The sequence below is a fragment of the Ursus americanus genome, chromosome 22 (genome assembly GCF_024610735.1).
Source record: "Ursus americanus isolate L20-20 chromosome 22, mUrsAme1.1.p, whole genome shotgun sequence".
Taxonomy (NCBI): Eukaryota; Metazoa; Chordata; class Mammalia; order Carnivora; family Ursidae; genus Ursus; species Ursus americanus.
This window is the reverse complement of record NC_142148.1, coordinates 8585049-8612669: the sequence shown is the minus strand read 5'-3', so window position 1 is coordinate 8612669 and position 27621 is coordinate 8585049. Positions and strand designations below refer to the sequence as shown.

The following is a 27621-nucleotide window of genomic DNA, read 5'->3' as shown; positions in this document are numbered from 1 at the left end:
GTTATAAAGCTATTCTAGATAAAGGACAGTCTCGAGTTTTTACTGCACACACAGAGTGTGAGGGTTGTGATGGTTCCTCTTTAGTGACTGAATGCAATCTTCTTAGTCCCTGGTTCATAACCGTCTAGATCTAAAAGTCAGCCAACTAAGACATTCAAGTGTGCATAGGGAATAAAGCATTCATGCTTTTATAAACCATACATCCCAAATTTGTTTTTTGGAAATCAAATCTTATTATATATTCAGTATGCAGGACCAAAGAAAAATTATTCTGTTGAAAATGTTTGTGCTAACCTCAATGACTTTGAATGCTTAGGGATATCTTACCTCCGCACCCCAACCACACTGGCTTTCTCTCAGTTCCTTGAACAAGTCAAATTCCTTCCTGCCTAAGGGCCAACTATTTTGGGTCTTCTCTAAGAATTCTCTTTCTTCAATCCTTTATCTGGCTGTTTAGTTCCAACTAATTCTTCAGATCCTGGCACAAAAGACCCTCCCCATAGAAGCTTATTGTGACATCTTCTCTCTTCTCCAAGATGCACCCAAGTACACATGAAGATGACATTAGAGCCCCCTGATATTCTCCCTCATGAATCCACATGCTTTTCTGGATAATGTTTGCATCCATTGTAATGTTTTCATTATTTGTGTGTGTTTACCCCAAGATATTTTCCTCCCTAGACCGTAAAAGTAGGGGTCACTTCATTCTTGATCATCTCTTAGCACAGTAAGTGCACCACAGAGACACAATAATTAATTGAGTGAATTCATTATTGGATTGAGTTAATGAATGGGTTTGCTAGTAGGGTCTGGAAAAACCTAGCTGAGGAGAGCCTAAGAAGCCAGTCAGACCTAAAGATGGATAGACTTTGGGTTGCTCAAGAGAGCGTAGTCTGAAAATAAAGACCCAAATTATAGTCAAGGCCATGACCACAAGTGCCCCATCCAGTCTGAAGAACAAAAGGAAGTCAATGGATAAAAGCCCCGGATGAGTAATGAAGAGGATAGGAGTGGCTTCAGATGCAGTTCATGCAAAGGGGCAAGGTAAATGGTTTAGAACTTAAACTGTGAAAAGTTTGAGGGATGTTGAGACCCTGCTTTACATGACCCAGAGGTCAGCCCTGCAGTTGACAAAGAAAGTGAACCCTCCGCCAACCTGTATTAGCTGTGTGAACTTGAGTCAATTACTTCATCTCTTTGAGCCTCAATAGCTTCACCATGAAATGGGGATACCAACACCTTCTTCTAACAGGACAGTGTATGTATAAACGAATATTATATATGGAAAGTTTCATGTCAAATTGCTTTCAGATTCTTCTACTCAGTTCTTCTAAGATGCTTCTACTCAAAAATGAGCTCTGCCTCTCTTTGGGTTTTTCCCAAGATATGTGTTGTAGTTGTATTGCTGTTAGCTGTGTCTGCCTTATGAATCCTCTATAGACTAGACGCTTATTGAAGGGAAGAGACTTGTCTTACTCGCCACAATTCTGCCAGGTCGATTCCTGGTAACACACAGGTTGGGTCAGGAGACAGAAATGCTAGCCATTCAGGGCTTCCATTTCTGAATGAAGACCACAGGTTTATAATCAGTTCCAAGGTTGTAGGTGGTCCTTCCATAAGTACCCAATCCTTGGAAACTATCTGACATCACATAGGAAACTCTTGATAAATATTGAATGAATGGATGAATGAATGAATGAACTTGCCTTTGGTTATGCATAGCAATAAAAAAAAAAGAAATTTAACTTTATCTTCTAGACTTTGAATGCCTCTGCCAGCAACTAAATCTCTTCCAGGGAGGGCAGATGGCGGCCTGTACAATGAACAATTTAATCTTTAGAAAATGGAACAACTTTGCCAACAAACTCCATTTTTCTCCACGAACACATTGTCAATAACATGTGCTCTCAAATATGTGGTGAAATTGATGACTGGGCACTGATTTATGGAAACAACAACAAATTAAATGATTACCTTTCTCTTTCCTAGCTTGGGGTCCTTCTGACCAGCCATGAATTTTTTTTCCTGTGTTCTAGTAATAGAGGAGGTCTAATTAAAATTCCTGGCTGTCTGATTGTGTATGTGGAGTAGAAGAAAGAAAGGAGAGTGTCCAGAGTATCTTAATTTAAAACCACGGGGGGAAAACCCACTTGTGTGATAATGAAGATTAACTTGAGGAGCCGTTGGTGCCCCCCTCCTCACATAAAAGCAGATATTGGGAGAATCTTTCATACAAATGCTGTCGCGGCCACTTATTTAGCTCCTTGCAGGAAGTTTTCTTGCTTTTGGATGAACTTGAGGCTTTAGATTTGAATAAAAACAGACCAGGGTCAGGGAGCGGTACTTAGAGAAATAAAATTCTCTGGATAGGTAAGCCGTATTGGCTATTCGGTACTATTCCTGAACCACTATTCCTGAATCACTCCTGGTTTAGAAAAAGTCCCCATCCTAGGACTCCTCATTCTAGCATGGTGGTTCTGCACTTGTATTTGGATCAAGAACTTTCTTGAGAATCTGATGAGGGCTACAGATTCTCTCTCCAGATAAAATAAATAAATGAGTGTGTATTTACAAATGCATACACACACATACACAGAAAAGCAAAAACTTGCTTATAATGTCATCTCTTGTCTTTGCCATAAACTTGAATAACTTGAGTAACAATTGCTACTCAAAATTCCAGGCATCACCAACCTTCCCCTAATGCTCATCTAAGGTTAAGAATCACTTCGCTGAAGGAGCCTTTGATTTCCTTAGGCTATGAAAATTTTTCATTGTTTCAGGCTGTGAACTTCTTTGGCCATCTGGGGAAGCCCCTACAGCCCGTCTCAAAACTAATGCTTTTAAAGACATATAGTAGGGGCGCCTGGGTGGCACAGCGGTTAAGCGTCTGCCTTCGGCTCAGGGCGTGATCCTGGCGTTCTGGGATCGAGCCCCACATCAGGCTCCTCTGCTAGGAGCCTGCTTCTCCCACTCCCCTGGCTTGTGTTCCCTCTCTTGCTGGCTGTCTCTATCTCTGTCAAATAAATAAATAAAATCTTTTTAAAAAATAAATAAATAAAGACATACAGTAAAATATTTAGGATTTTTTAAATTTTTTTAAAAATCACAGAAGTACAGTTACCAAATACTAAAGAAGCCAATGTGTCCCAGAGTAATAAATGAATTTATGTACATTAAATAGCATGACCAGCACTAAGGCTAATGACCACTGTGATTTCAAAGTCATGATAAGTGTATATGATACTGCAAGGTATTTTCAACAGCTGTAATGTGACATAAAATATCTGTGATGGTGTGGTGAAAATATTGGTGGTAAAAATCGGGATGCGGCTACTACTATTATGATTTGGTGTCTACATTCATAAATGAAGGATTTCAGTTAGAGGTGTATGAAATGAAAGACGTCATCTTCTTTCCCACGCAAGTTTACGGATCCCCCAAATTCTATGCATGGGTGTCAGGTGGAGGTCTTCCTCGTAGTATGGAAATGACTTCATGCATGTTTCACCCCCTTATTTCCCCATTGTGGCTCACTGAAACACTGCCCAACTAGCAGGGCATTGACGTGAGTATGGCATACGTTGGATTGGCTTGACCCTGCAGCTACGAATCCAACAGCTACCATGCCCGTGGTGCAGAGGCAGCTAAGAGCAGAAGGAAGGTCTGCTGAAAACCTGTTTCACTAGAACATAAAGCGCAAGAAGGCAAGGACCAAACCATCATGTTCCAGGCTGAACATCCATCCGGCACCTAGCCCAGTGCCAGGCACAGGAAGATCTCTCAGCACATATTAATGCAAGTAAGCAATACATATCAGCGATCAGCAAAGAGTAAGGTAGACCTTCTTGGAGTGTTGAATCCAAGGAGCCAGTGTTTCATGGATGTCTCTGTCTAGAGACCTTCGAGGAAAAGGGACCCAGCGTTAAGGTGAAGGAAGTCACATCTACAGGTATTCAAAAAGAGCTATTTCCAAAAAGAACAAATGATGGGAAACTTTTTCGGCACAGGCCAGATAGTAAATATTCTGGACTTCCAGACTAATGCAATCTGTCACAGCTGCTCAGCTCTGCCCTTGTAGCATGAAGGCAGCCATAAATAATATGTAAACAAATGTGTGTGTCCGTGTGCCAATAAAACTTTATCAATGGAGTCTGAAATAGGAATTTCATATAATTTTGATGTGTCATGAACTATTATCCATCTTTTGATGCATTCCAGTCCTTTAAAAATGTAAAAATCATTCTTAACTCATAGACCACATAAAGACAGGCTACAGATGGGACTTGATTCAAAGGCCGTGGAGTGGGGGATGCCGCTCTGGTTTTACTCGTGGTGGTTAGCAGGTTGGTTTTGCTAGTCTGGGCTCAGCCTCCATCCATGCTGGCTTTGTTACGTCCCCTCCAGTGCCCGCAGCCCTGTCTCACCTTTGGGGATTTGCATTTGCAGATGCCCCACTCGGGCATGTACTCCTCCAGCACCTCCCCCCACCATGGGTGGCCCTTTCTCATCTTTCAGGTCTTAACTCAAATACGACCTTCCAGAGAGCCTTCTCTGGTCCCTTCTCGGAGTGGACGGGCTGCCATTCACACCAACAGGCCCTCACCTTTCCAGCACCCTGTCTCATCTTCTCCACACCACTGGCCTTACCTCCTATGGTCTTGCACCTCGTCTTCTCTCCCTCCACTGTTCAAATCCCCCAAAGACGGAGGTCCTGTCTGGTGTGTTCCCTGCTGCATTCCTTGCATTGAGATAGGACCCAGTGTCTGGCACCAAACAAATGCTGTCCCAATATTTGTTGAAAGAATATTGTCAAGTGTTCCCTGGTAAGAGCTGAAAATACACAGCCAAAGTTTTGTTACTTCACCTGGTCCAGTGGGCATCGGGCTCTATCATCATCATTATCATATAAATTTATAGGAACAATTTAGGGGAGCAGTTGAATATTTTTCAAATATAAACTTATATGGAGCCCTGTATACAAAACAGATAAACGGAAGTTGCTTTGATTGAAATGAGGGTAGGAAATCCCAAAAAGACTCTCTCCAGTACACACGCCCTTGGATGCCCCTTCTAGAACTGTGTACATCCCTTCTCTTCTGCAAAGCTCTTTGAGAGTCCCTGTGCTGGCCTAAAACTAATATCTGAGTAACCCTACTTGCTACTAGGGGAACTCTTTAGGTGTAAGCTAAAAGAATTATGGAGTCAACAGTTTCTAAGAAACTCCTTTTGAACCAACCGGAGGATTTCCTTTCCCAAAAGCATGTGTACCTCTACTCAAAATTAAATTCTTTCTTTTTTAAAGTTTTTTTTTAAGATTTTATTTATTTATTTGACAGAGACAGAGAGTACCAGCAGAGGGAGCAGCTGGGAGAGGGAGAAGCAGTCTCCCCGCTGAGCAGGGAGCCCGATGCAGGGCTCGATCCCAGGACCCTGGGATCATGACCTGAGCCAAAGGCAGACGCTTCACCAACTGAGCCACCCAGGCGCCCCTCCAAATTAAATTCTAAGAGAGAGGTATGGTGTCACATTGGCCATCAAATTGCTTTATGATTTTGTGGACATGTGCCAGGCCTCGATTTGCTTTCTTTCTTAAATGGCTTTAATAATACTTGCCCTCCCGCCTCACACCACAGGCAGGAAGGGAAAGGAAGAGAACAAATTTGAATACACTTTCCAGAATGTGAAAGAATGGGCTGCCTCCAGGCCAGTGTGACCAGCTACAGGCTTCGGACATTTACTCCTCCTTCTCTGGCTGTGTGCGTCAGCTCAGGCTCCCGTAGGAAGGTACCACAGACTGGGGGCCTCAAACAACAGCAATTTATTTCCTCACAGTTCTCGAGGCTAGATGTCCAAGATCAAGGTGTCGGCAGGGCTGGTTTTCTCTTTGGCCTCTTTTCTTGGCTTGCAGGTGGCTGCCTTCTTGCTGTCTCTTCACACATGGTCTTTCCTCTGTGCCCATGAAGCCCTAGTGTCTCTTGTGTGTCCTAATCTCGTCTTCTTAGAAGGGCACCAGTCAGATTAGATTAGGGCCCACTCTAACAGCTTCCTCTTAATTTAATCACCTCTTTAAGGGCTTTTTCTACAAATTCAGTCACATCCTGAAATACGGGGGGCTAGTTCATCAACATATGAATTTTGAGGGGGCATAGTTCAGGCCATAATACTGGCTTCCACGTCGCTTGTCAATAAAGCATATGTGATTATTACTTTAACCTCAATGGTTGCTTCTCACAACCACCACCCTGCCCCTGCCCCTGCCCCTGCCCCCAGCCTCAGGGGGAGCAGCTTGAAGCTATGGGAACCTCCCTACAAGCTTTCCATTAACTTTCTTGACACAAAAGATGAGAGGGCCACCCTACCACTTCATCTATAGCTAGGCTTCAAAGACTGAAAGCTTCCTAGTAAATTTTGTAAATGAGACATTTAAAATCCATACTATTTCTTCTCAACAGCTGATTTGAGGGTGGAGGAGATCATTGAATTCCTTCGAGGAAGAGCACCTAGTTCAGTGTTTTTTCAGTGCACCAACGGGATCACAGGGCAGAGCCTAAGGAGGCCTCCAGGAGGCAGTGTGGTTAGCGGGGATGGCACAGGTGTGGACAGGGGCGGGGTAAGTAGAGGAAGGTTCAAATCCAGAATCCACCCCTTATCAACCATGGTGACCATCAATTCATGAGCCAGTTGACCCTTTGTAGAACAGTACTGTTGATAATACCCACCTTGGTTTGGTGTGGCGGGGGTGGGGGGTGGCTCTCTCTCCCCCACCAGCTTCACACAGCACCTGGTACCAGGTGAATCCTCATTATCTGATAACAGCCGTTGTTGTTATTACTGGAGGGCAAGCAAACCCCAGGGTCTTCAAGGTCTACTGTGAATTCTCTGTTTGTATGGAAATTTAGTTGCTCACTCTTTCATCTGAGAAGTAACTAGACCATTTTGTCTGGGACTTGTAAGTGAGGGCCTCTATCTTTATAAACAGTCGTGCGTTCGTTCTTGGGTTTTTGTATTTATAGGTGTTGCGAAGGAATTTAATCACGTAAAAATGCAGATTTTGGAGTGGGGAGGGGCAGAGCAAGAGAAAGAGAGAGAGAAACAAGGAACATTGTAGTAGACTTGTACGGGTCATGTATTCTGAGTCTCTGCAAGAAGGGCAATTGATTAAATGGCAGTAATCAATCAATCAATCAATCATACATTAGAGCAGTCGTTCTCAATCTCGGCAGCACATTAGAATCCCTGGGGAGCTTTCAAAAACCCCAATGCCCAAGCCATGCCCTGGACCAATTAAGGCAGAATCTCTGTGAGTGAGCCTAGGTATGAGTGTTTTAAAGCTGCCAGGTGACTCCCGTGGGAAGGGGGGCCAGCGTGCAGAATGTGCTGGGAGGCACAAGCCACAGATCATTCTGAGCCACTTATTAGCTCTGAACGTGGGCAAGCTGCTTAACAGCTTTGAGCCTGTTTCCTCATTCATCTTGAGGATTAGACATATTTGGTTGAACACGTGGGCTCCAGGTCAAGACCATGCTTGGTTGATAAATAACAGGTATTTCTTGTTACTGTTATCATCGTGCAAGGGATGTGAAGTCGGGGCCTCCAGGTCACCATCTGCCAAATGGTGAGTGCAGGGATGATCCCTGAGGTCATTCACTTCCGTTTTCACGATTCTGCAAAGGTGGAGCAATGGGCAAAGTAGAAAGAAAAACTCATGTTCCTTCACTGAATGACACCCATGGGCCAGGCATGGAGATGGCGCTCTGGAGACTCGTTGAAGGAAACGGTCACTATCCCTGCCCTCCTAAAGCCACGCATTAAATCAGTACTCACACAAACATCATTAATGGCCGATTGGAGCTAGAAGAGAAAAAAAAAATTGGATTTTTTTCTGGGATAAAGAAAGGTCTAGATTCTGGGACAAGCAGAGGTCTTTCTAAGGACATGATAGAAAGCCAGTGGACAAGTGATTCAGCATGGAGCAGGAATTATCCAGGCAGGGACATGGGAGGGTCATTCTAGGTAAGGCATAACAGGTGCAAAGACTGTGAAGTGGGGAGGAGCTTGGCATTTCTGAGATTTTTGTTTAAAGCGTAAATGAATGAATTTTTTAAAAAAATTTTTTAGAGCATCTCAAGGGACTCGGGCATTCCATAGCATACTTTGGAAAACACTGGTAGAGTCAGATGAGGCTGGGTGAGAGATCCAGACAAATCTTGATTTCTCTCCAGCTTCACTAGGAAATAGCTGTGTGGGCGGAGGGGATAATTTAACCTTCTGATCCTCTTGTCCATCATTGGTAATGAGGAAATAAGTCATATTTTCCAAATTTCTTGGGAGGATTGGTAATTACTGGCAGTGATCATGTTGGTAAAGGGTACTAGTTATCACGGTACTTTGGTGATAGAGAAACCCGCGTTCACATCCTGTCTTACCATCCTGCAGGCACGTGAGCTTGGTCCCATCCCTCCAAGCTCTGTCTCTCAGTTTCCTGACCTCTGAGAAGGGGTTCATAAGACCTCCGTCTGGAGATGATGGAGATTATCATAAGAATTAAATAAAGCGACAGCAGTCAAGCTTCAGGCAAAGAGGAGGTCCCCAATGAATGAAACTATCACTAAAGAGAAGGGAAACTCTTCTTGGAAAGTGGGAGGGTTTATCTGAATTATTTAAACAGATTCCAACCCACTAACTGCTGTTTCCAATGTAGGCAATACCACAAACAGCGCTGCCCTGGGCTTAGACACATAATCACAGTGGTAAAAAAAAAAAAAAAAAAAAAAAAATCTGCCCTGTTTATTGTCATGTTTTGGGGGCATGCCGTTCTTCCTAAGTGCCAACAACTCACATTTAGGCAGCTGTAAAGTCCCCTAGCTGTGTCCATGCAGTGAATCTCGTTTGGTTGTAAGTTAGTTGTAATAAATAACATTTGGCTCTGCACTCCACTTAGAGAAGATAGGTTCCATTGTGAATCATGTCGTTGGCGGTTTGGACTTTAAGCTGTCCGGGTTGTTTATGGTGGTGTTTGCCAGCATCTAGACCTCTTTCAAACAATTTAAGTGCCCTTTTGGAGTATATGAATGTGGCTCAATAAAAATGGGTACAGGGAAATTGCTTTCTTTCTCTCTTCTATGGCCATGCACCAAAATCAACCATCGATGAGAATTGTCAAATGTGAAATACATAATTGCCAAACATGAAATTATAATTAACATTGAAATCACCAAGGACATTTTCCCTTTTTCCGTCGTCAGGATGTCGTCCTGGTCTTCGCCATCCTTCTAATTCATTTCTCGAAAGGATGACAACAGCTGAACAGTTTTTCATCCTTATTTTTCATTACATAGCTTTACTGAGCAATGTGCCTTTAAAAGATTCTAGTTAGTTCCTTTGACAGCAATAAATATTGGCTAGAGAACAGGCTTTGAAGCCAGACAGACCAAAGTCCAAATGCCAGCTCTACTACCTAACTGAACTTGGTTAAGAAACTTAAGCCTCTAGTTCAGCCTCTGTTTTGTCATCAATAAATAAGGACAATGAGATCTACTATCAGATATTATTGCAAAGTACAGAGCTTGTAATGAGCACTTAATAAAATCGTAGGTATTATGACTGCTTTCTACGTTCTTCTTCTTAATAACCACATCGAATGTTTTGAAATGCTATTTTATCCTTTTTTTATATAAAAGGAGAAAACTTTTTTGAGCTTCACATCTGAATTGACAACTGATTTCTTTTCAACATTTAATGCATGAACTAAAGAGCCTCTCTTCTACTTAGTTCTTCAAGTTTCCAGAAGGAAAGAATAATTCACTTTCCAAGACCCAATGATTACTTATTTCTAACACATAAGCAGAATTTTATGTATGTATTTTCTTAATTTAGTCTACATATTATTCCACAACACATCTAAGGTGCTATATTGTATGCAAGGAAATAAAATCATAAAAGAAAAGAAAAATCACTTTTTAAAATCCACATTTTTATTGTGTACCCAGCACCGTGTGTGGAAGGTACTATTATTAGCCTGATTCTGCAGTGTGGAATTTAGGTTCAGAAAGGGTACATTGTTTCCCCAAAGATCACACAGCTAGTAAATGACAGAACCAAGCTATTAACAAATGTGCCCAAAGAAAATGAAGAGTGAATATGAAAAGAAGTTAATGGGTATAGACTGGAGCCCCGAGAGGCTACACAGTCGCTAAAGTTGGGCCACCAAATGCACGCTGAGCTTCCTAGTAGTGAAAGCAAAAATGGAAACCTGATCCACCCCAAGATTCACCTTTTCCATAAAGAAAATGTAGATCGGGATTTAAGAATAAGCAAAACCTTTCCTGATACTGAATGTCTGGCAGAAATTCCATGCATAACTTTTGTGATGAAGTGCAATCACGATCGTAGGAGGCCCCCAGGGTAAAACCGAGCATTTAAAACTGAAACCATTCCCTTCTGCAAAAATATGTTTTACTTAACACTGGGCTCCATCTTTTTCTGATAATTATCCACTCCAAGTTTGTCAAAGCATCATACCGTGGAGAGATTCGTGTTAAAATGCTAGTTGGCGGGAGGGAGAGGGAGAAGGCCTCTGTCTGCCTTATCATTTTTATTTAGATTGATGTACCTTTGGTTATAATTAGGGATAACTGTACAGCAGTTAAGACTCCATAATCCCATTATGAGTTGTCAAGAGATGTTCACAGGGCAAACCCCCATGACTTTTCGTTCATTTCTGTTTCTTAACTACTCGGGTCGTCTGAAGTTGAAGAGTGTGCTTTAAAGAAAAGATTTTCTTCTGCCACTGAAATCTTCTAAGCTGACACACAAGGAAGGACACAAATGACACCTAGTGACAGCGTCTGTGTCCCCCTCAGGAGGCCCTGAGTCTTCTTGCCTGACGTTTTTGTTGTTGTTGTTCTCCAAGATGTCGCCCTGTGTCTGCCAGTTTCATTCCACAGCCATTTCACACACGGTGGTGAAGAGATTCTAAACCATGTCAAGGGTTGCCCGTTAAGTAGACCAAAATGGAAATTATTTTTTAAATTATTTCCAATTCGCCCCCTCTGTTAGACACTCAAAGTTGGTGGTATCGGGTGGAGGTCAGCTGAGAAAATGTTTGCTCTGACACTGATAAAAAAAAAAAAAGAAAAAAAAAACACAGAAAAACTAGCCTTTAGCTTTAGAGCTGTGGGCAGCTGGCTGTCTGGTTTGTGTCATGAAGCATAGATCATACATTTGAGACACATGGTTGATTTATCACAAGTTGTGCTTTAAAAGAGGAAGTTCAAAAGTTGAGATTTTCCAGCGTGTCGATTATGACATGCATGTCATCTGTATTTAGATGTTCCAAGGAGAAGACTATCAAGATCAATAGTAGTTTAGTGTCCTGTTCTTCAAGGGTCTAGTCAAGCACCCCTCTGACAAAGAATCTGCGGTCTCATTGGTATACACCCAACGTCAGGCACCATTCGTTTGGTGGTGAACAGTAGAGGCTCTGAAACCCGAAAAGATGCATTCCGATCGACTATTGGAATATCCATTTCCATTTAGTGTCATGTGACCTGGGATAAGTTACTTCAGTCACCTAATGTCAGCTTCTTCCTCTATAATACTGGACATGCTCCCTGGAGTGTTGAGATGATTCATGGAAATAATGCAGAAGTGGTGGGCCTAAAATTAGTAGTCGTTACCCGGATGTGACTGTTCTATTTTAATTATTTTATTGACTCAACCTCTTTGCGATTTATTATAAGAAAGATAAAGTCCCTCTCGCTGCTCAGAAGCCCAGCCACTTTGTTCTGTCTGGCTTCTTTTGTGGCCTCCCTTTCCAAGAGCAATTTGTCTCAGTGTCTGCTTTCGATGGTGGGAAAACTACATGGAAGAAAGAAATCAAGAAAAGGCAAACACGCATCAGATAATATTTGAAAATATCATCCACCCACTTACATGGCACTGTGTCTGGCGTATGAAAAGCATTCAATACATTTAAGCAATTACTTTATTCTCTCAAAAAGTTGAAATTGGTCCACTCAAGTTTAAGGTTTCTGCACACAGAGATTTCTCTTAGGAAAAATTAGGTGAAGCACTAATAATGAAATTCAGCAATGTAGGTGAGCCAATTTGGATTTTCAAATTGTAAAATCAATTTGAAAAAATATTAACTGCAGTTTTCTCCCAGGATTACATGGTTAGGAATCACATGTCTCCACAACCACTTTGCTTTCTTAACTCAGTCTTCTTTTTAATAATGCATTTTATGTATTTTCAGCATTTATATTTCTTTTTTTTTTTTTTCATTTTTAACCAGTTTTTACAAGCCCAGAATTAGAGTCAGATGTCCTGATTTCTTCACTAATCACTATGGGAGCAAATTATTTAAACTTCCATGGCCTCAATCTTTTTATCTTTGGGGCTACTAATATTTATCCAATATATTTCAGAAAAGTATACACACACACACACATATATATACATTGTGTGTAAGAGTGTGCATGTGTATAAAACATTTGAAAAGGTGTAAATTGTTTCAAAATGGCAAAATAAATTATTCTTTAAAGTTGAAAGTACCAAGCAGATGACAAAGTTTGTTCATGTCCATTTATGTTTCCTTGGACTAATTGTCCTAATCTCTTCTTTTTTTCTTTACCTAGTCTACGTCGTCTCTTTCATGGAAATAGAAAAGTAGGATTCCAGGCAAATCTAGTTGGCGTTTGTATTATCTTAGTATTAAATACTTTAAAATTCTCTTTTCATGTTATCTTTAGGGCTTTGTTTACTCAGCAAATATGTATCAAGTACATACTTTGTATCAGGCATTGGCTTACCTGCTTGGGGTACTGTTATAATCAAAAAGCACACTGTTATAATCAAAAAGACAGCCTGGCTGTCTCAGTGGGTGGGGCCTCTGACTCTCAGTTTGGGCTCAGGTCATGATCTCAGGGTCCTGGGATCAAGGCCCCCATCAGGTTCCACACTCAGCAAGGAGTCTGCTTGAGATTCTCTCCCTCTCTCTCTCTCTGCCCCTCCCCCTATTTGTGGTCTCTCTGTCTCTGTCTCTCTCAAACACATAAACAAATCTGAGACAAAAAATAAATAAATAAAAGCGCACAGTGCCCCCACCTTCCTGGCGTTTACAAGCCAGTATAGGCGGAAGACACTAAATTAAAAATTCCAGCCATGAATATGCTTACAAAATGCAATAAGTCCCATAAGGACAACATATAAGATGCAAGATTACACCAAAAGAACTTAGTCAAGCCCCAAGGGCAAGAGAAGTCTTCTCTGAGGAAGTGACATTTCAGTTAAGACTTTAAGAATGAGAAGGTGCTTGCTAAACAAATAGGAGGAACAGCATTGTAGACAGAAGGAAGAGCACCTGCAAAGCCTCTAGGCATGTTTCAGATGTTGTCAGAAGGCCAGTGTTCTTGGGACAGATCCGCAAGGGGCCGAGAGACCCAGATAAGGTCAGAGAGGTGGCAAGGCCAGATCAGGCAGAATGTCTTAGAAAAACAGGGTTTTTCCTAAGTGCAGTAGAGGTCACAGAAGGACTCTAAGCTGGGAGGAAATAGGGAGTGACTGCTTCAATCTAATTAAAGTTTTCATAAGCTCACTTTGTTTGCCGTATGGAAAATGATGGGCAGAAGGCAGAGCAGAGAAAAGTAGCTCAGGGAGAGGGTATCGTCATCTGGGGACGATAGACACAGGCTTGAACTGGGGCGTTGGGCAACGGCATGAGAGTAGAGTCTGGCGAGAAATGTTATAATGAGGTGTCAAGGATGACCCAACATTCTGGCCGGGACAGTTGAGTGGCTCGAGGTTCCATTTCCTGTGAACAGAAACATTGGAGGAGAAACGGGCTGGCGGCGGGGGAGTTCAAGCTCCCTGCTTTTGAAAAAGTTGCCTCTGACAGACTTGGGAGCTATTCACATAGAAATATCAAGAAGGCAGTTGTTCGTGCTGGTCTGGACACACAGTCATCAACACACCGATGATCGTTAACGTCACAAACGGGATGCAGCTGCCTACACGGGGCTGGTGCAGGGCAGGGGTCCTCACCCTTCGCAGACCCAGGGTGGACATTTCCCAACAAACAGATTATGATTTCCCCTGTACGATCCAGAAATGAATCCATAGATCACATGACCAGCCTACACACATAATTTCCAAAAGAAATCATCTGATGCGGTGAGTGTACAATGAGAAACAAAAGGAAAACTTTGGGGCACAAAAGTTCACTCGAACAGGACTTCTGAAACATGTCCAGCATCACCCGGCATCCTGTGAAATGCAGATTCTCGGTCAGCGGGACTGGGGACCGGGGTTCTGCATTTCTCACAAGCGCTGGGAATGATGCCCATGCTGTCATTCCATGGGCCACACTCAGGCACAAGGTCCTCGAAGGATGGTGAGGGCGTCCACTGTGTGTCTACTGTATGTAGCCTCATCGTGAACATGTCAATGACCCGTGCAGGTCAGTTTTGGGGCCGTTGAATGGGCATCTCAGATACCATGAGTGGCAACGCCAGAGGGGACTTGATTTATTTTCTTAATGGCCAATAACTCCCCTTCACATTCCAAAGAAAACAAACTAATTTCTCTTTGTTTGCAAGACAGCTTTATTTCTGGACAAGGCAGTGTCTATGAAACTGTGCACCAAAGACTTTGTGTTTACATGTAAAATGGAAGTAGGATCTAAGCTGGAATAATTATAAAAATGTTTTCTATGTCAGCAGTCCTGAACCACTGTGATAGATCATTTTGCTCCCCGCCCCAGGGACATTTGGCAATGTCTGGGGATATTTTTGGCTGTCGCAACTCAAAGGTAAGAGGGCTGCTACTGGAATCTAGCGGGTAGAGGCCAGCGATGCTGCTAAAAATCTTCCAATGCCCACGACAGTCTCCCACAACAAAGGATTATCAGCCCCAAATATCAATAGTGCCAAGGTTGAGAAACCCCAACTTACAGAGACATTTTCAAAAATGGCGCAGAATGAGGGACAACACCACCCTGTGAGAAGCTGTCCCACACGTTGCAAGGTGCCTAAGATTCTCAACGCCCAACCATTCAATACTGGTGGTGGGCCCATCCTTGCAGCAACCACAGGATGCCCCCCAGGGAATGCAGCACAGCTCTGAGAAGAACAGGACAAAGTAGAGAAATAGGAAAGGCAGCCCTGAGCAATGGGGTGAAGAGGAAGGGCCAACCAAAATGATGTGCCAGAGGGATTAAAACTTCTAGCCTGGCCAGGGGCGCCTGGGTGGCTCAGTCGGTTCAGCATCTGACTCTTGATTTCGGCTCAGGTCATGATCTCAGGGTCCTGAGATCTGCCAGCGTCGGGCTCTGTGCTGGGCGTGGAGCCTGCTTAAGATTCTCTCCCTCCCTCTGCCCCTCCCCCTGCTCATTCTCTCTCTCTTAAAAAAAAAAAAATTCTAGCATGGCCAAATTAAAGTAGATATAATTCTACACATCTGTTGGAGGCGATGTAATTAATACAAAAAGAATTGCATTTCTTCGCCTGGCTCTCCCTCACAAATTCTCCTTAATGAACACTGCCAATGACTTCTTAGATACGTAATTAAAATTTTTATTTATTTCTGTTTTATTTTTATAGTAGTAGCTTAACATACTAAAAAAAAAAAAAAAAGTGCCACGGCAAAGCTTGGTCTCAACAGCCATCGGAGACACAACCAAGAGTAGTTTACACACTGCATTCTGAGCAGTGAGAAAGAAAACTGCTACTTCTCATTCTCTTCATTTTCTAGTTTTAATATTCTGCCAGGGTCTCATCTTTAGACCTACAGAAAAAAAAGATGCTGCTGCTTCTTCTTCTAAGACAAGAAATCCTAAGAAAAAGTATGTCATCCCAAAGTGGCCCAAGATTCAGTTCTTCTCCTCTTTACACATTCTCTTTTAATACAGGAGCACTGCATGAGAGACTGTGGACTCTGAGAAACAAACTGAGGGCCTCAGAGGGGAGGGGGGTGGGGGAATGGGATAGACCGGTGATGGGTAGTAAGGAGGGCACATATTGCATGGTGCACTGGGTGTTATACGCAGCTAATGAATCATTGAACTTTATATCAAAAACCAGGGATGTACTGTATGGTGACTAACATAATATAATAAAAAAAATATTATAAAAAAAAGGACAAACAAAAAAAAGAAACTTAAAAAAATAAAAAGCAAACAATTAAAAAAAATAAAAATAATACAGGACCACTGACTTTCTGGAAGAATCTACCACTTCCATCCATCATGGTGGAATAGGAGATCTGTCAAGGAGAAATAGCACCATAGCCAGGTTTTAATGGAAGACACTCGTATCTAGAATTTAACTCAGAAACTAACTGTACAGATACTGTTGGAGAAATGTCTCTGAATTATTAATGTGTTCAACACTTTACGACATTATCAGGCCATCACAGACCATCTAAAAAGCAGTGGTTTTAAGAGCCCAGGCAACCCTGAACCTGGGTACCCTTTCTCCCACTTACCAGCCAGGTGCCTGCCGGCCAAATAGCTTTACCTCCCTAAACGTCCATTTCCTGGGCTGGGAAGCATAGACACTATTCCCTTCTGCACCGCAGTATTGTGAAGTTGACGTGAGGTGAGGCACAGACTTAGTGTGGGTAGCATAGGGTAAACTTGGGAAATGTCAAGTTATCACTATAACAGGCTCTTCTCATGCTGGAGGCCCCAGAAAGCCACGGGACCCGAGCAAAGAATCACAGAAAGTCAATAATGAGGTCAGGACTGAGATCTTAGGAGCTGAGCAACTTCTTGTTTTTACACGAGAGTCTGTCATGAAGACATTTTCCAGAAAAACACCACTCAAGTATATTCCTGTTTTGTGGGAAAGAAAGGGGTCATCAAACAAATCCAGGAAGCACTGGGTTAAATAAAGACACATTGGGTTGGGTTGGGTTGGGTTTTGGTGGCAGGACTTCTCAGAGTCTTTAATATGGTGGTGTGTATTGTGACTATCCAAGAAAGGAACCATAATATCATACAATTATTTTTTTTCATTCTCCTTGCTCCTCACTCCAGAGCAAACTTTGCCTTGTGGGAAACCCAACCAGAGGAATCTGGATGTTGAACAAATCTGGAATGGGTTCAAGGAAGTGACAAATGAAACAAAGTTCTCTAAAACTGGCATCACACTAATATCATGGTCAGGGAGGAGAGAGGGAGGGCCTCACATAGAGTGTTTATCAACCCTCCACCCAGGACTTCATCCTGCCTCACAGCGTAGGACACTTTCACCCTTTAAGAAAATTGGCTCTCTTCCTTCTCCCTCTCCCTCCTCCTATCTTCCCCTAATAACAGTTACAATTTCTCCCCTCTAATCTCTTTCTCTTTCTCTGACCCACCTCTCTCCTCCAACCACGTGACCATTCTCCTTCAAGTTTCTGGACCTGCCAGGGGGTTCCAACCAAGTCAGAGGGAAGACTACTTTGTCTCTGAAATACAAACCTAATGTCGAAGGGAAATGACTCCTTCCACTGATGGTGACCGCCTGTAATCTAAATTGGGGGGGGGAGGGGAGGATGGGGTGCCGGAAGTGAGCATGGAAGCTTTCAAATGGGAAGACATAAATTTAAAGCCATCCTCTGCTTTTTATTAGCCATGTGATCTTGGACAAGTCACGAACCTCCTTGAGACTCTTTTATTTTTAAAATGAGATTGTTTTGGGTGCCTGGGTGGCTCAGTCTTTAAGCCTCTGCCTTCGGCTCAGGGCATGATCCTAGAGTCCTGGGGTCGAGCCCCACATCAGGCTCCTCTGCTGGGAGCCTGCTTCTTCCTCTCCCACTCCCCCTGCCTGTGTTCCCTCTCTCACTGGCTGTCTCTCTCTCTGTCAAGTAAATAAATAAAATCTTTAAAAATAAATAAATAAATAATAAAATGAGATTGTTTCAAGTGTTAGTGGTAATATGTGTTAAGTATCTGGCATTTGGTAGGTATGTAACAACTGGCTCGAGTATTGGAGTCCTACTATTTCTTACCTAGGAATTGTTTATAATCTGTTGTAGTTATTTTGTTCATATTTTCTTTACACACATCAAATGTCAACAATTTTCAACGTCTCTTTATTCTTCTACTAGAAACTTGGAAGGTTTCCTCTTCCAAAAGACTAATTATATAAGTCCAAGGTGTTTTTTCTCCCTAAAATGGGCAATACCACTAAATAATATGACGTAAACAAGGAATGCCACCCAGCTTGGGCTAATGGAAACTATATGAATTCTTACAGTAATCCAGATAGCACATATCTGAAAGAAAAAAAAATTCTCCCAATTAATCTCCCATAACAAAGCACACCTCTAAGTAGCACTTCCCCAACCACAAAAATGTTCCTATCTTTTGACACAGGAATGCCACATTTGGCAATTTAAGCCTACGAATATATCCCAACACACTGCAAGGCTTTAAACATAAAGATGTTCATCACAGTGTTACCTATTACTGAATGAAATTGGAAGCAAATTAAATGTCCAACATCATGAGAATGTTTTAGTAAATTCTGATAGTGTAGGCGATAGAACTCAGCGTAGCCATTTACAATGGGGCTTCCAAGTGGGGAAGCACCAGAGAAGAACGTCACACCGTGGGTAGTTGTGACTATGTACACCTCTCACAAATTCATGGGAAGAGAAAACTAGAAGGAAACACAGGAGATGTGAATAGGAGCTCCCTCTGGATGGTGGGGCCATAGTTAATTTTTTTTTTTGAAATAATTTATAATGAGAAATTCCTATATTATAGGTTTTATTTTTAATTGTGGAAAAACACACAAAACATCAAATTTATCATCTGAATCATTTTCTGGTGTCCAGTTCAGTGGCATTAGGTACGTTCCCATCGTTGTGCAACCATCACGACTATCCATCTCCAGAACTTTTTTGTCTTGCAATATTGAAACTCTATACCCATTAAACAACAATTCCCCATTCCCCAGCCCCTGGCAGTTACCATTTCTGCTTTGTGTTTTTATAAGTTTGACTACTCTAGATACTTCAGGTGAGTGAAGTCATATAGTATTTTATGACTGGCTTATTTTCTCTTAACATAATGTCCCCAAGGTTCATCCATGTTGTAGAATGTATGAGAATTTCCTTTCCGTTTAAGACTGAATAATATCCCATTGTATCTATACATATACCATATTCTGTTTATCCATCCATCCATCGATAGACATCAAGGCTGCTCCTTCCTTTTGCCTATTGTGAATAACGCTGTTGTGAACATGAGTGTATAAATATCTCTTCCATACATTATATTTTAAGGGGCTTTTTTTTTTTCCTTAAACTGGCTTTTCCTTTCTAAATCCCATCACATGGTCATATCATACCCTAGACTAGATTTAACTATGACTCCATGCCGAACATTAATACAAATGAAATAGTGCAGGTGGGTAATTCGGCGACCTGGGGGAAATAACCACCAGAGCTACTCCTCAGAAAATAATGCGTCTTTTTCTGTTGTTCTGATTCCCATTACAGGACAAATGCCTTAGTTTCAACTATCCAGCCTGGATCTCCCTCACACTGAGTCCTTCTTCATTGTACCACCTGCTTCTGACATTGTACTCCTCCTGACACCCTGCTCTGAGAAAACTGCCGAAAGAAAGAAAGAAAGAAAGAAAGAAAGAAAGAAAGAAAGAAGAAAGAAAAGAAAAAATAAGAAAAAAAGAAAAAAGAAAAAAAATTACCCCAGCCATCTCTCTTCATTCTTACTAACAATTTGGTAATGAAGTATTGATTTCCACTTCTCTGCTTATGGACGATATTAGATTTTCATTGATAAACTGCAATTGAGGCAGTCTCGTCTCCATGGTCCCCTTTTCACTGTCACGAGAAAACAAAGTGCCACTGAAGAAAAATAATGACTGAGAACATTGATGTACTTATTTCGTCGGTCTGTAACACTTGACAGGAAAGGGCGGGGGAGTATGAGTCTCCATAGTTTAATGTCCAAGTGAGCTGTGCTATACGCAGACCCTTGGAAGCTTACTTTTCATGGTGATGTCCATTTCCTATTTATAACCCCTCTGGGAACGTTTGTCTAAAGGAAATGTTTCTGTTCAGAGCAACAATTACGGTTGCACCTGGATTGCCCAGTCCTGCCCCTGCACTGGGGAGCCATTAATCACCGCAAAGTGGAAGAATTATTAAGTTAGACCAGAGTTTGAGCCAAGAAAACCTCTGAACAATGTTCATCTTCTGTGAAAGTTGTTCAAACAGTTAGGCTTAACCATGTTGCTGCCAAAGACTTTTTCCCAAGCAGTGGTGGGTATCTTCTTAATCATTATCTTTGTTGGTTCCAAAAAAAAAAAAAAAAAAGTGGTTTCAAGTATGCATACGAGCCCTGCAAATTGGCAGAACTGGGGAGATTGGTGAGATGCGGGATCTGGAGGAAAGCAAGAAGATGAGATCACTGCAGGGTGGAAAGTTCAGCAGCCGTCCTGCCTGGTGATCTCTTTCTGCAGAACCTGTTGTTTATGGACTGGGAAACGCAGCTTAGCTTGAGAAAGCATGAACTAGGGTGTCCATTTTAAATGTGTTCCCACAACTTTTTCATTAAAACTTTGAGGGCCCAATTTTAATTTGTGGAATATTCCCGTTAATAATGAGATCTAATTAAGACATCCATTAAAAGCCCGTTAAAGTTAATTTAACGTAAAAATTCCAATAGAACTGTATTAGATTTTCTCCATTAAATTAACGTTATGGATTTTTAACGGATGTCTTAATTATACGTTATTATTAACGGGAATACTGTATTACACAGATTAAAATCAGGTCCTAAGTCAACTTGGAAAAGCTAAGAGCATGTTTTAATATTAAAAGTCTTGCATACCTAGTGCACAGTTTGGAAATTCAGGGGTAGAGCTGTTTACTCTAGTTGAGCGTTTTCTATACAACTGAAAGCAATCTATAAATAGATAAATCTATCATTGCATTTAAACAATGAATCTCCTTATTCTCAAAGGACAAATAAAGTCTGGATTGTGTTATAAACTGCTACTCAGTTATAGGCGAAATAGTTAAACTCTTCTAGGTACAACACTAGGAACTAAGATGATTCTGAAACAAACAAAAAACAATTTTGTTGTCGTTGCTTTAATTACCAAGGTTATCACACACACGAAAAGTCTCAACACCAACAAAACGAAGCCAAATATCCTCTTCACCATTTCTCGTGGAAGCCTGCCTGTGGAAATTGCTTTGGAAATTTTGACACGATCCCTAAATTCAACATTGGGATTAAAAAAAAAAAAAAAACTTCTTATTTACCTCCTAGGGAAAGTGTTGCCCTTATGCCACATATAATAGCAAATTGCTTTTTTTATGGCATGCATAACCTAGATGGGAAAAAATATGGCGCTTCGGGGAAGGAGGGAAAAAGTAAATGAAGTTCCAGGAATGTCATTCTGAAGTAATGAGGCATGGACAGAAAATATACCCCTCACATCATCGGATTGAGATGGCAGTCGAAATAGCTTCATTGAAGTGTCAGCACTCATCCATCAATCAATCACCCACAAGGAAAAATAGCAACAGTACAACGGGGCGGCTTTTATGGGATTTACTCATGGGCATAGGGAATAGCGGCTCAAATGTAGTTCTGACATGAAAAGCAAGGTGCTGATATTATTTTTTATGATGGGAGGATCATAAAGTGAATTGAGAACAGCGAGGTCTGTCTTTGCTTAACCTATTCAACCAGAAATGAATGGAGCTCAACTGGAAAGGAACAGCCTTCGCACGGGTTAAGACTGAAGGGTGGACTCTACTGAGCACCGTCCTTCGACAACGAAATTCTATTAAAGGAAAATCAATGCATTAGCATTGGGCTTCCTGACGCTGTTACAAATTGCCTGCTCCAACCCAGGGTTATTAGATAAAGCTATGTCTTCTGTCGCTACCCTTCAAAAGCAGATTCTCGAGCTCTTGCTCCAACTGGGGAGGACACAAGACAACTCCCAACTCCGCAGAAATTGTTTCCCTTCCAAGAAAAAAAAAATAAATCATCTGCTTCAACATTTAATCTATATGGTTTTGTTAGCGCAACTTCTATGGAGGGGTGGGGTGGGAGGCGAGAGACAAAAATATTGATAAATTTGGTAAGACTCATGAATTGTCACTTGGTAAGTGTGAATGTCACTGCTGAGGGACAGCTGCTAACGTTCTCCTTAGGAAACAAGATCTGGGCTCATGCTGTGGGGTAATCACAGCTCTCAGTACATTTCTAGAGACCAGGCCTGTCTTTTCATTTGGCAAGCCCTTCAAGGCTTCTAGAAACTTCTTTCTGGAGGGAAGAACTAACATGAGCTCAGGAGAATGCTCGTATCTGCTTTCAGACTACTCTTTTCCTCTCTCTGAATAAACAGAATGCTGATATATGGGAACTTGGGAAACAGAAAGGAACATGACGTGCAAATATCGTACAAATCACACTCGAGGATCTCCATTCCACCGCCAACCCTTGGTATCAGTGGGGGTGAGAAATTGCCTTTCCTTCCCCATCCCTCCTTCTAGCTAAGACCACCAACCAGCTGCACGCTGAATACGTCCACTAAAAAAAATGGTATATAAATATTTAAGTTTGATGTCTTTGGCCCCATTTCGTAGTTCAGCAAATTCACCAAATATAGCACATGTTACAAAGCACGGGGGGAACACGAGAGAGAATGGGAAAAACAATTCATTCGGCAAATTCGTTCCGCAAAGATTAGAAGGCACCTGCTGTGTGCGGGATACTGTCCTAGGTGGTACGGGATATAACGGTGAACACCGCTCCCGACGTCCTGACCCTTCTGTGCTGACAACAGCTCCGAAAGGTAGCTCTCACCAGGAGTCTGGGGGGAGGAGCTCACCGAGGGGCCAACTCTCCTGTGTCACCTGGGTTTTTATTCCTGCTTTTCAAAATAATAATATTTCAGAATAGGGATTTCTCCTTCTGAAAAGCATACAGAAAAGAGCTTAAAAATAGGTCAAGGCCTAAGTGTAGATTTTAATCACAGAATACATTGGCTAGCCCACAGTCCCCACAGAATTTCTTTAAGGTCACAAATAGATTTCTTCAAACTCGCCCCCAAAATGCGCCTGCTCGGTTGTTTGAGTCTTGCATAATTAATGTCATGGGCACAAGCCACTGAACTTAGTCGAAATGCAGAAAACAAGCTCATGAAATGACATATTCGGGAAGCATTTCTGTAACTCTGGTGAAGCAGAGAAGAGGTGTGTATATGCGAACTCATGGCGATTTTCCAGGGCCCACGGACAGTGACACCGTAAGAGTCTATGGTTTTTCTGAAACTTTTCACAGTAAACCCAAAGATTACAAGGCCTTAAAAGGTGCACGCTTTTCCATCTGTCACTTCACCGGTTACTTGACTGCGTTCAAATCTTTTTTTTTTTTTTCCCCATCAGGTTTCATTTTTTAATCTTGTTACATGTTTTCATTAAAAAAAAACACACACATTAAAAATGCCGTTTTCACATCATCCTCTCGTCTCCGCAAGAACAGAAGTAGAAGCACATACGTGTGCGTATAGTTCTAAAGAGCAATGAAAGTAGTTTCTGTTTTGCACAAGCATTAGGCAAGAAAAAAAAATCACAACTGAACTTTCTGTTTATTTTTTTCCCCTGTGAGATGTTAAAATGCTAATTTCATTTTCTCCCTTCCTCTATGTGGCCCTTTCTCAAAATATCCATGAAATACTTTTAGACAAAGATTGAGCAGGAGAACGAGATACAAATTTCCATCCCCCCAGACAGAGAGACAGGTTTCCATTGTAGGGAAGCATTAAACATTTTGAAACTTGTGAATCATCTTTAGAATTTCTACAGGGGGATTTTACCTCTTCACCCAAAGTAAAACCACTTATCTCCTTCGGTTTCCTGTGACAGATTCAGAGGCAAACGCAGATATACAGTTTCCAGGCTTCAGTTAATCATCTTCCAATAGTTACGAACAATGGGCTAACGGGCGTGGGTGTTTCTCCAAAAATTATTCATGCGCAAGGCAGCCCAAAGCTTCAGGGAAAACTAGAAATGTTTTATGGATTAGAATAGGACTGTTTTAAAATGCTGGTACCAGGTGGAATGCTATTTCTGCAACAGGACTCTATCCATTTCCTTTGGAAAAATATATTCCAAGTAAAATGGCTCTTGCAAGGAATGGCACCCTGATCTGACCCCTTTCAGCACACAAATGATTTTACCGATAGCCATACGATTATCTTAAGTCCTTTTACCCAACGATCTGTTTGAAAAGACAGATTAAATTCTCACGGCCCTTTCTACAATGTTTATTTGCTTAAAACCGCTTTTGGAAGTACAGATAATAATTCTTTTGTGAAAACCCCCAGGAGAAGTTGAAAAAGTCCAACAAATGCATTACTTAGAAAAAGAAAAAAAAAAATCTACCACTCCCTTCAGCCCCTCCAGAAAATGAATTTCAGTGTGCTCACTGAATTATCTGGAACCTGAAACCTGCGTTTGGATATCAGTCCCCAGGCAAAGGCTTATATTTACAGAACTTGCACAATCATACGATTATATCTCAAATGTAAAGACTCCATACAGTAATATTTTCACTTTCTAAATGACCCACACAACATTCAGGAATTATAAATGTGTACGTATATTTTTTAAATACACAAAGTTCAACTGGTCTGCGGAGAAGAAGCAAAAACTGTTCCCGTCCTGTATTGAGATAAATACTACAGAAACCTCCCAGTTCTGCAATACAGTATTTTGGCTTATAACACAGCAGATGCTAGAATGTGCAATGCAAGTCTTAAAAAAAAAAAAAAAAAAAAAAAAAAGCTGATATAGGAAACAATTCTCATTTGGCTCAGGGTTCTTAAATGTCACGATATCTCGGGATACAATATACCTTTTGATCACTAATACACTTAACCCTCCTAATCTCTCCTGACTTGGTTTCCTAACAGCCAGGCACCGTCAGCATGAATCCTAAGCTTCCAAACCCCTTTACAATCAAGAAGATAGTTGATCATACAGTCTTGTTAATGGTCAACCGGCTCTTCCTCTGAAGAGCCCTTATAGCTTTTTAGGAAATTTGGTTATCAACCATGTTTATGTGACACATTTGCCCCCTTCTGTTGATTTTAGACTTTTTTTTTTTTTTCTTTTAGAAAAGGCAGTGGGGAAGGTAGGGCGGAGTGAATTGGGAGAATTACATTCCTCCTTGCTCTGAAGGAAAGTGTTTATTTGCCAGCGAAGAAAGGCAAACACGTTTTTATATTAGGAAAGCAGACGAGTCATTTTCAAAGAAAAATGACTGCAACCATTCCTGTAGAATGTTTTTGTGCAAATGCACTAATTTTCTATCGCCTGCATGCTGTATAAAATACATTTGCCTGTATACTAGGAGGAAAAGCCAGGCTGTTTTCCCTGTATACGATGCAGCTTGGATGACTGGGAAAGTAAGCCTTCCGTACATTTTTATACTGTACATATTTGTATATACTAACGATATCGCCATGTATGAACACAGATTTTGTTATATTTGCTTGTTTCTGTTTCCTACCAAACTGGCCCACGATGGGGATTCTTTTGTATAGAAAAAATAGGCTTGTAATTTTTTTCCTGGTCATTCTCTTTCAATAGCTTCTGAAAGAATTAGATCTGCGTTTACAAAGAAATTATAAGAACCAAGTTTTTCTGTCTGCATGAGTCCCATCCAATTGCTGGATCGAGGGAGGAACCAACGTCCTAATTCAGAGTTTTCCTTTAAAGGCATGCTTTACCCCTTGGGAAAACTGCAAACTCATCCATGTAGAATTATCCTCTTTGTATTTTATCTAATAGTGCCTGAAAATTTTTTTAATGTCTTCTTAGAGGAAGAATTCATAATTGTCGAAATTTGAAACATTAGCTTAATTTTGTTTTTATGACCTCGCAATTCTCCTCCTTATTTATTCGGTTGCTGTTGTAATGGGGCCCCAGGCCATTCCTGACATCGGCGTGTTCTTCTTCTGCATTAAGGATGTTTTTAAAATTACAGAGATTATTGAGCCAACAGGCTGTTTTAATCAAAACCATGTTTCACTTGTTTTTGATGATTATAAATTGTCCTTGCAATGAAAAAAAAAAAAAAGAAAGAAAGTTTTCTGCTAGGAAAATTATACCACCCTGTGGCCAGGCAGATTCATCACAGATAGGCACATGTGCCCACTTCTCTGGGATCTGGAAAATTCTTCCCTTGGCTGGCCACCCTTTCTTTTACTCCTCATCATCCCGAATGCTAGTGCTCAATGCAGTCACTCGTTGCAAATTTCCAAAGGCCTGGCCGAGTTGTCACTGCCCAGGGACAGCCAACCCAGCTGGAAAGGATGGCTTTCCAGCTTGGGGAAAAAAAAAATGCAGGGATTTTCAGAAAAGGTGCTCCTGCCTTTGTCCCTTGGTGCCACCATCCTGTCATCTCTCCTAATTATAAACAATCTGGTCTCGATACCCCATATAACTTAAATCAGATCCAAAGAAACATTCAGATCAGCCCCTCGCTGAATAAAAATGACTTGGTTTGGGCGCACATAAGATGTATGTCTGTGTTGGATGCTGCAACATGGAAATTATCTCTATAAGGAGAGAGTTTTTTAATACAATTTTACCACTAGAAATAAATTCTCTGATGGTGGAGATGAAGAAAACCCTTAAATTATATCACAGAAGCCATTATTTTTTACATCTAAAGAGTTGGGTTTTTTTTTTTTTTAAGAAAATCATTCTACTTTGCGAACTGTAATTAAAGCCCTAAATAATAGATACAACTTCTTTTAGCTATTGTGAAAAACTAATAACACACTCACCAAGGTTATATGGAGCCCCTCATTTCCATCAAAAAGGTTTCTATAAGTGTATTATTTACATTTTTAAACACGATAACTCTTTCTTTGTGACAAAAAAAAAAAAAGTCTTCTTTTTTTTCCACTCAGCAGTGGAAAATAGACTGTTTCCCATCTGAAACCTTACCGTAATTTGCATCAGGAAACCCAACTGCCGACAAGAAGGACTTGGGTGTGTTCGATTATGATTTTGCTGGAGGCTGTCCCTCATTCTAATGCTGCAGATTTTGAACCACCTTTCTGAAACCCAGCTGATACAGTAGACATGCCTCTCAACACCATTAGCTTTGCAAATGGCTTCGTTTCCGTCAACCCGACTTCCGCTTTGGCCAACGGAATGAAAAGCAAAGGGGAGAAGAAGAAGAAAAAAACACACAGATGCACTTAAAACATGAAAAGAATTATTTATATGATAAAAATATATTTAGATTTTCAAAGCACAAGACTGAATAGAAGTGCTCTTTTTATGCTTTGTGAAGATGTTACTGTTAAATGTCTTTCTACATCAGGCTTAATAAATCTGTAATGACATTTGATGGATTGATTTCTGCCTATGTGTGTTTTTTAAGGAGGGCAAGAGAGGAGAGAGGCAAGGGAGAGGGGAAGGAGGGAGTGGAGAAACAGCATTGACCCCCAGGGAGGCCAAGCAAGGAAATTATTGGTGGGCCTCTCTCTTGCTTGGACCTACTGACCCGCTTCCAACATCTACCCTCATCTCCAGATTTGTTTTTAGTTTAGTTTTTGTGGGTTT

General features: G+C 41.3%; 1 protein-coding gene across 2 annotated transcripts in view; it reads left to right on the top strand.

Moving 5' to 3' along the window:
• TSHZ2 (teashirt zinc finger homeobox 2) overlaps window positions 1–27414 on the top strand; it is a 439912-nt gene extending 412498 nt beyond the window's left edge. For both annotated transcript variants that reach the window (XM_045808448.2, XM_045808446.2), the window contains exon 3: window positions 19492–27414. In XM_045808448.2, coding sequence (XP_045664404.2) covers window positions 19492–19493 — 2 coding nt within the window. In that variant the 3' untranslated portion in view covers window positions 19494–27414. The remainder of the gene's footprint in view (window positions 1–19491) is intronic.
• Window positions 27415–27621: the final 207 nt, after the last annotated feature.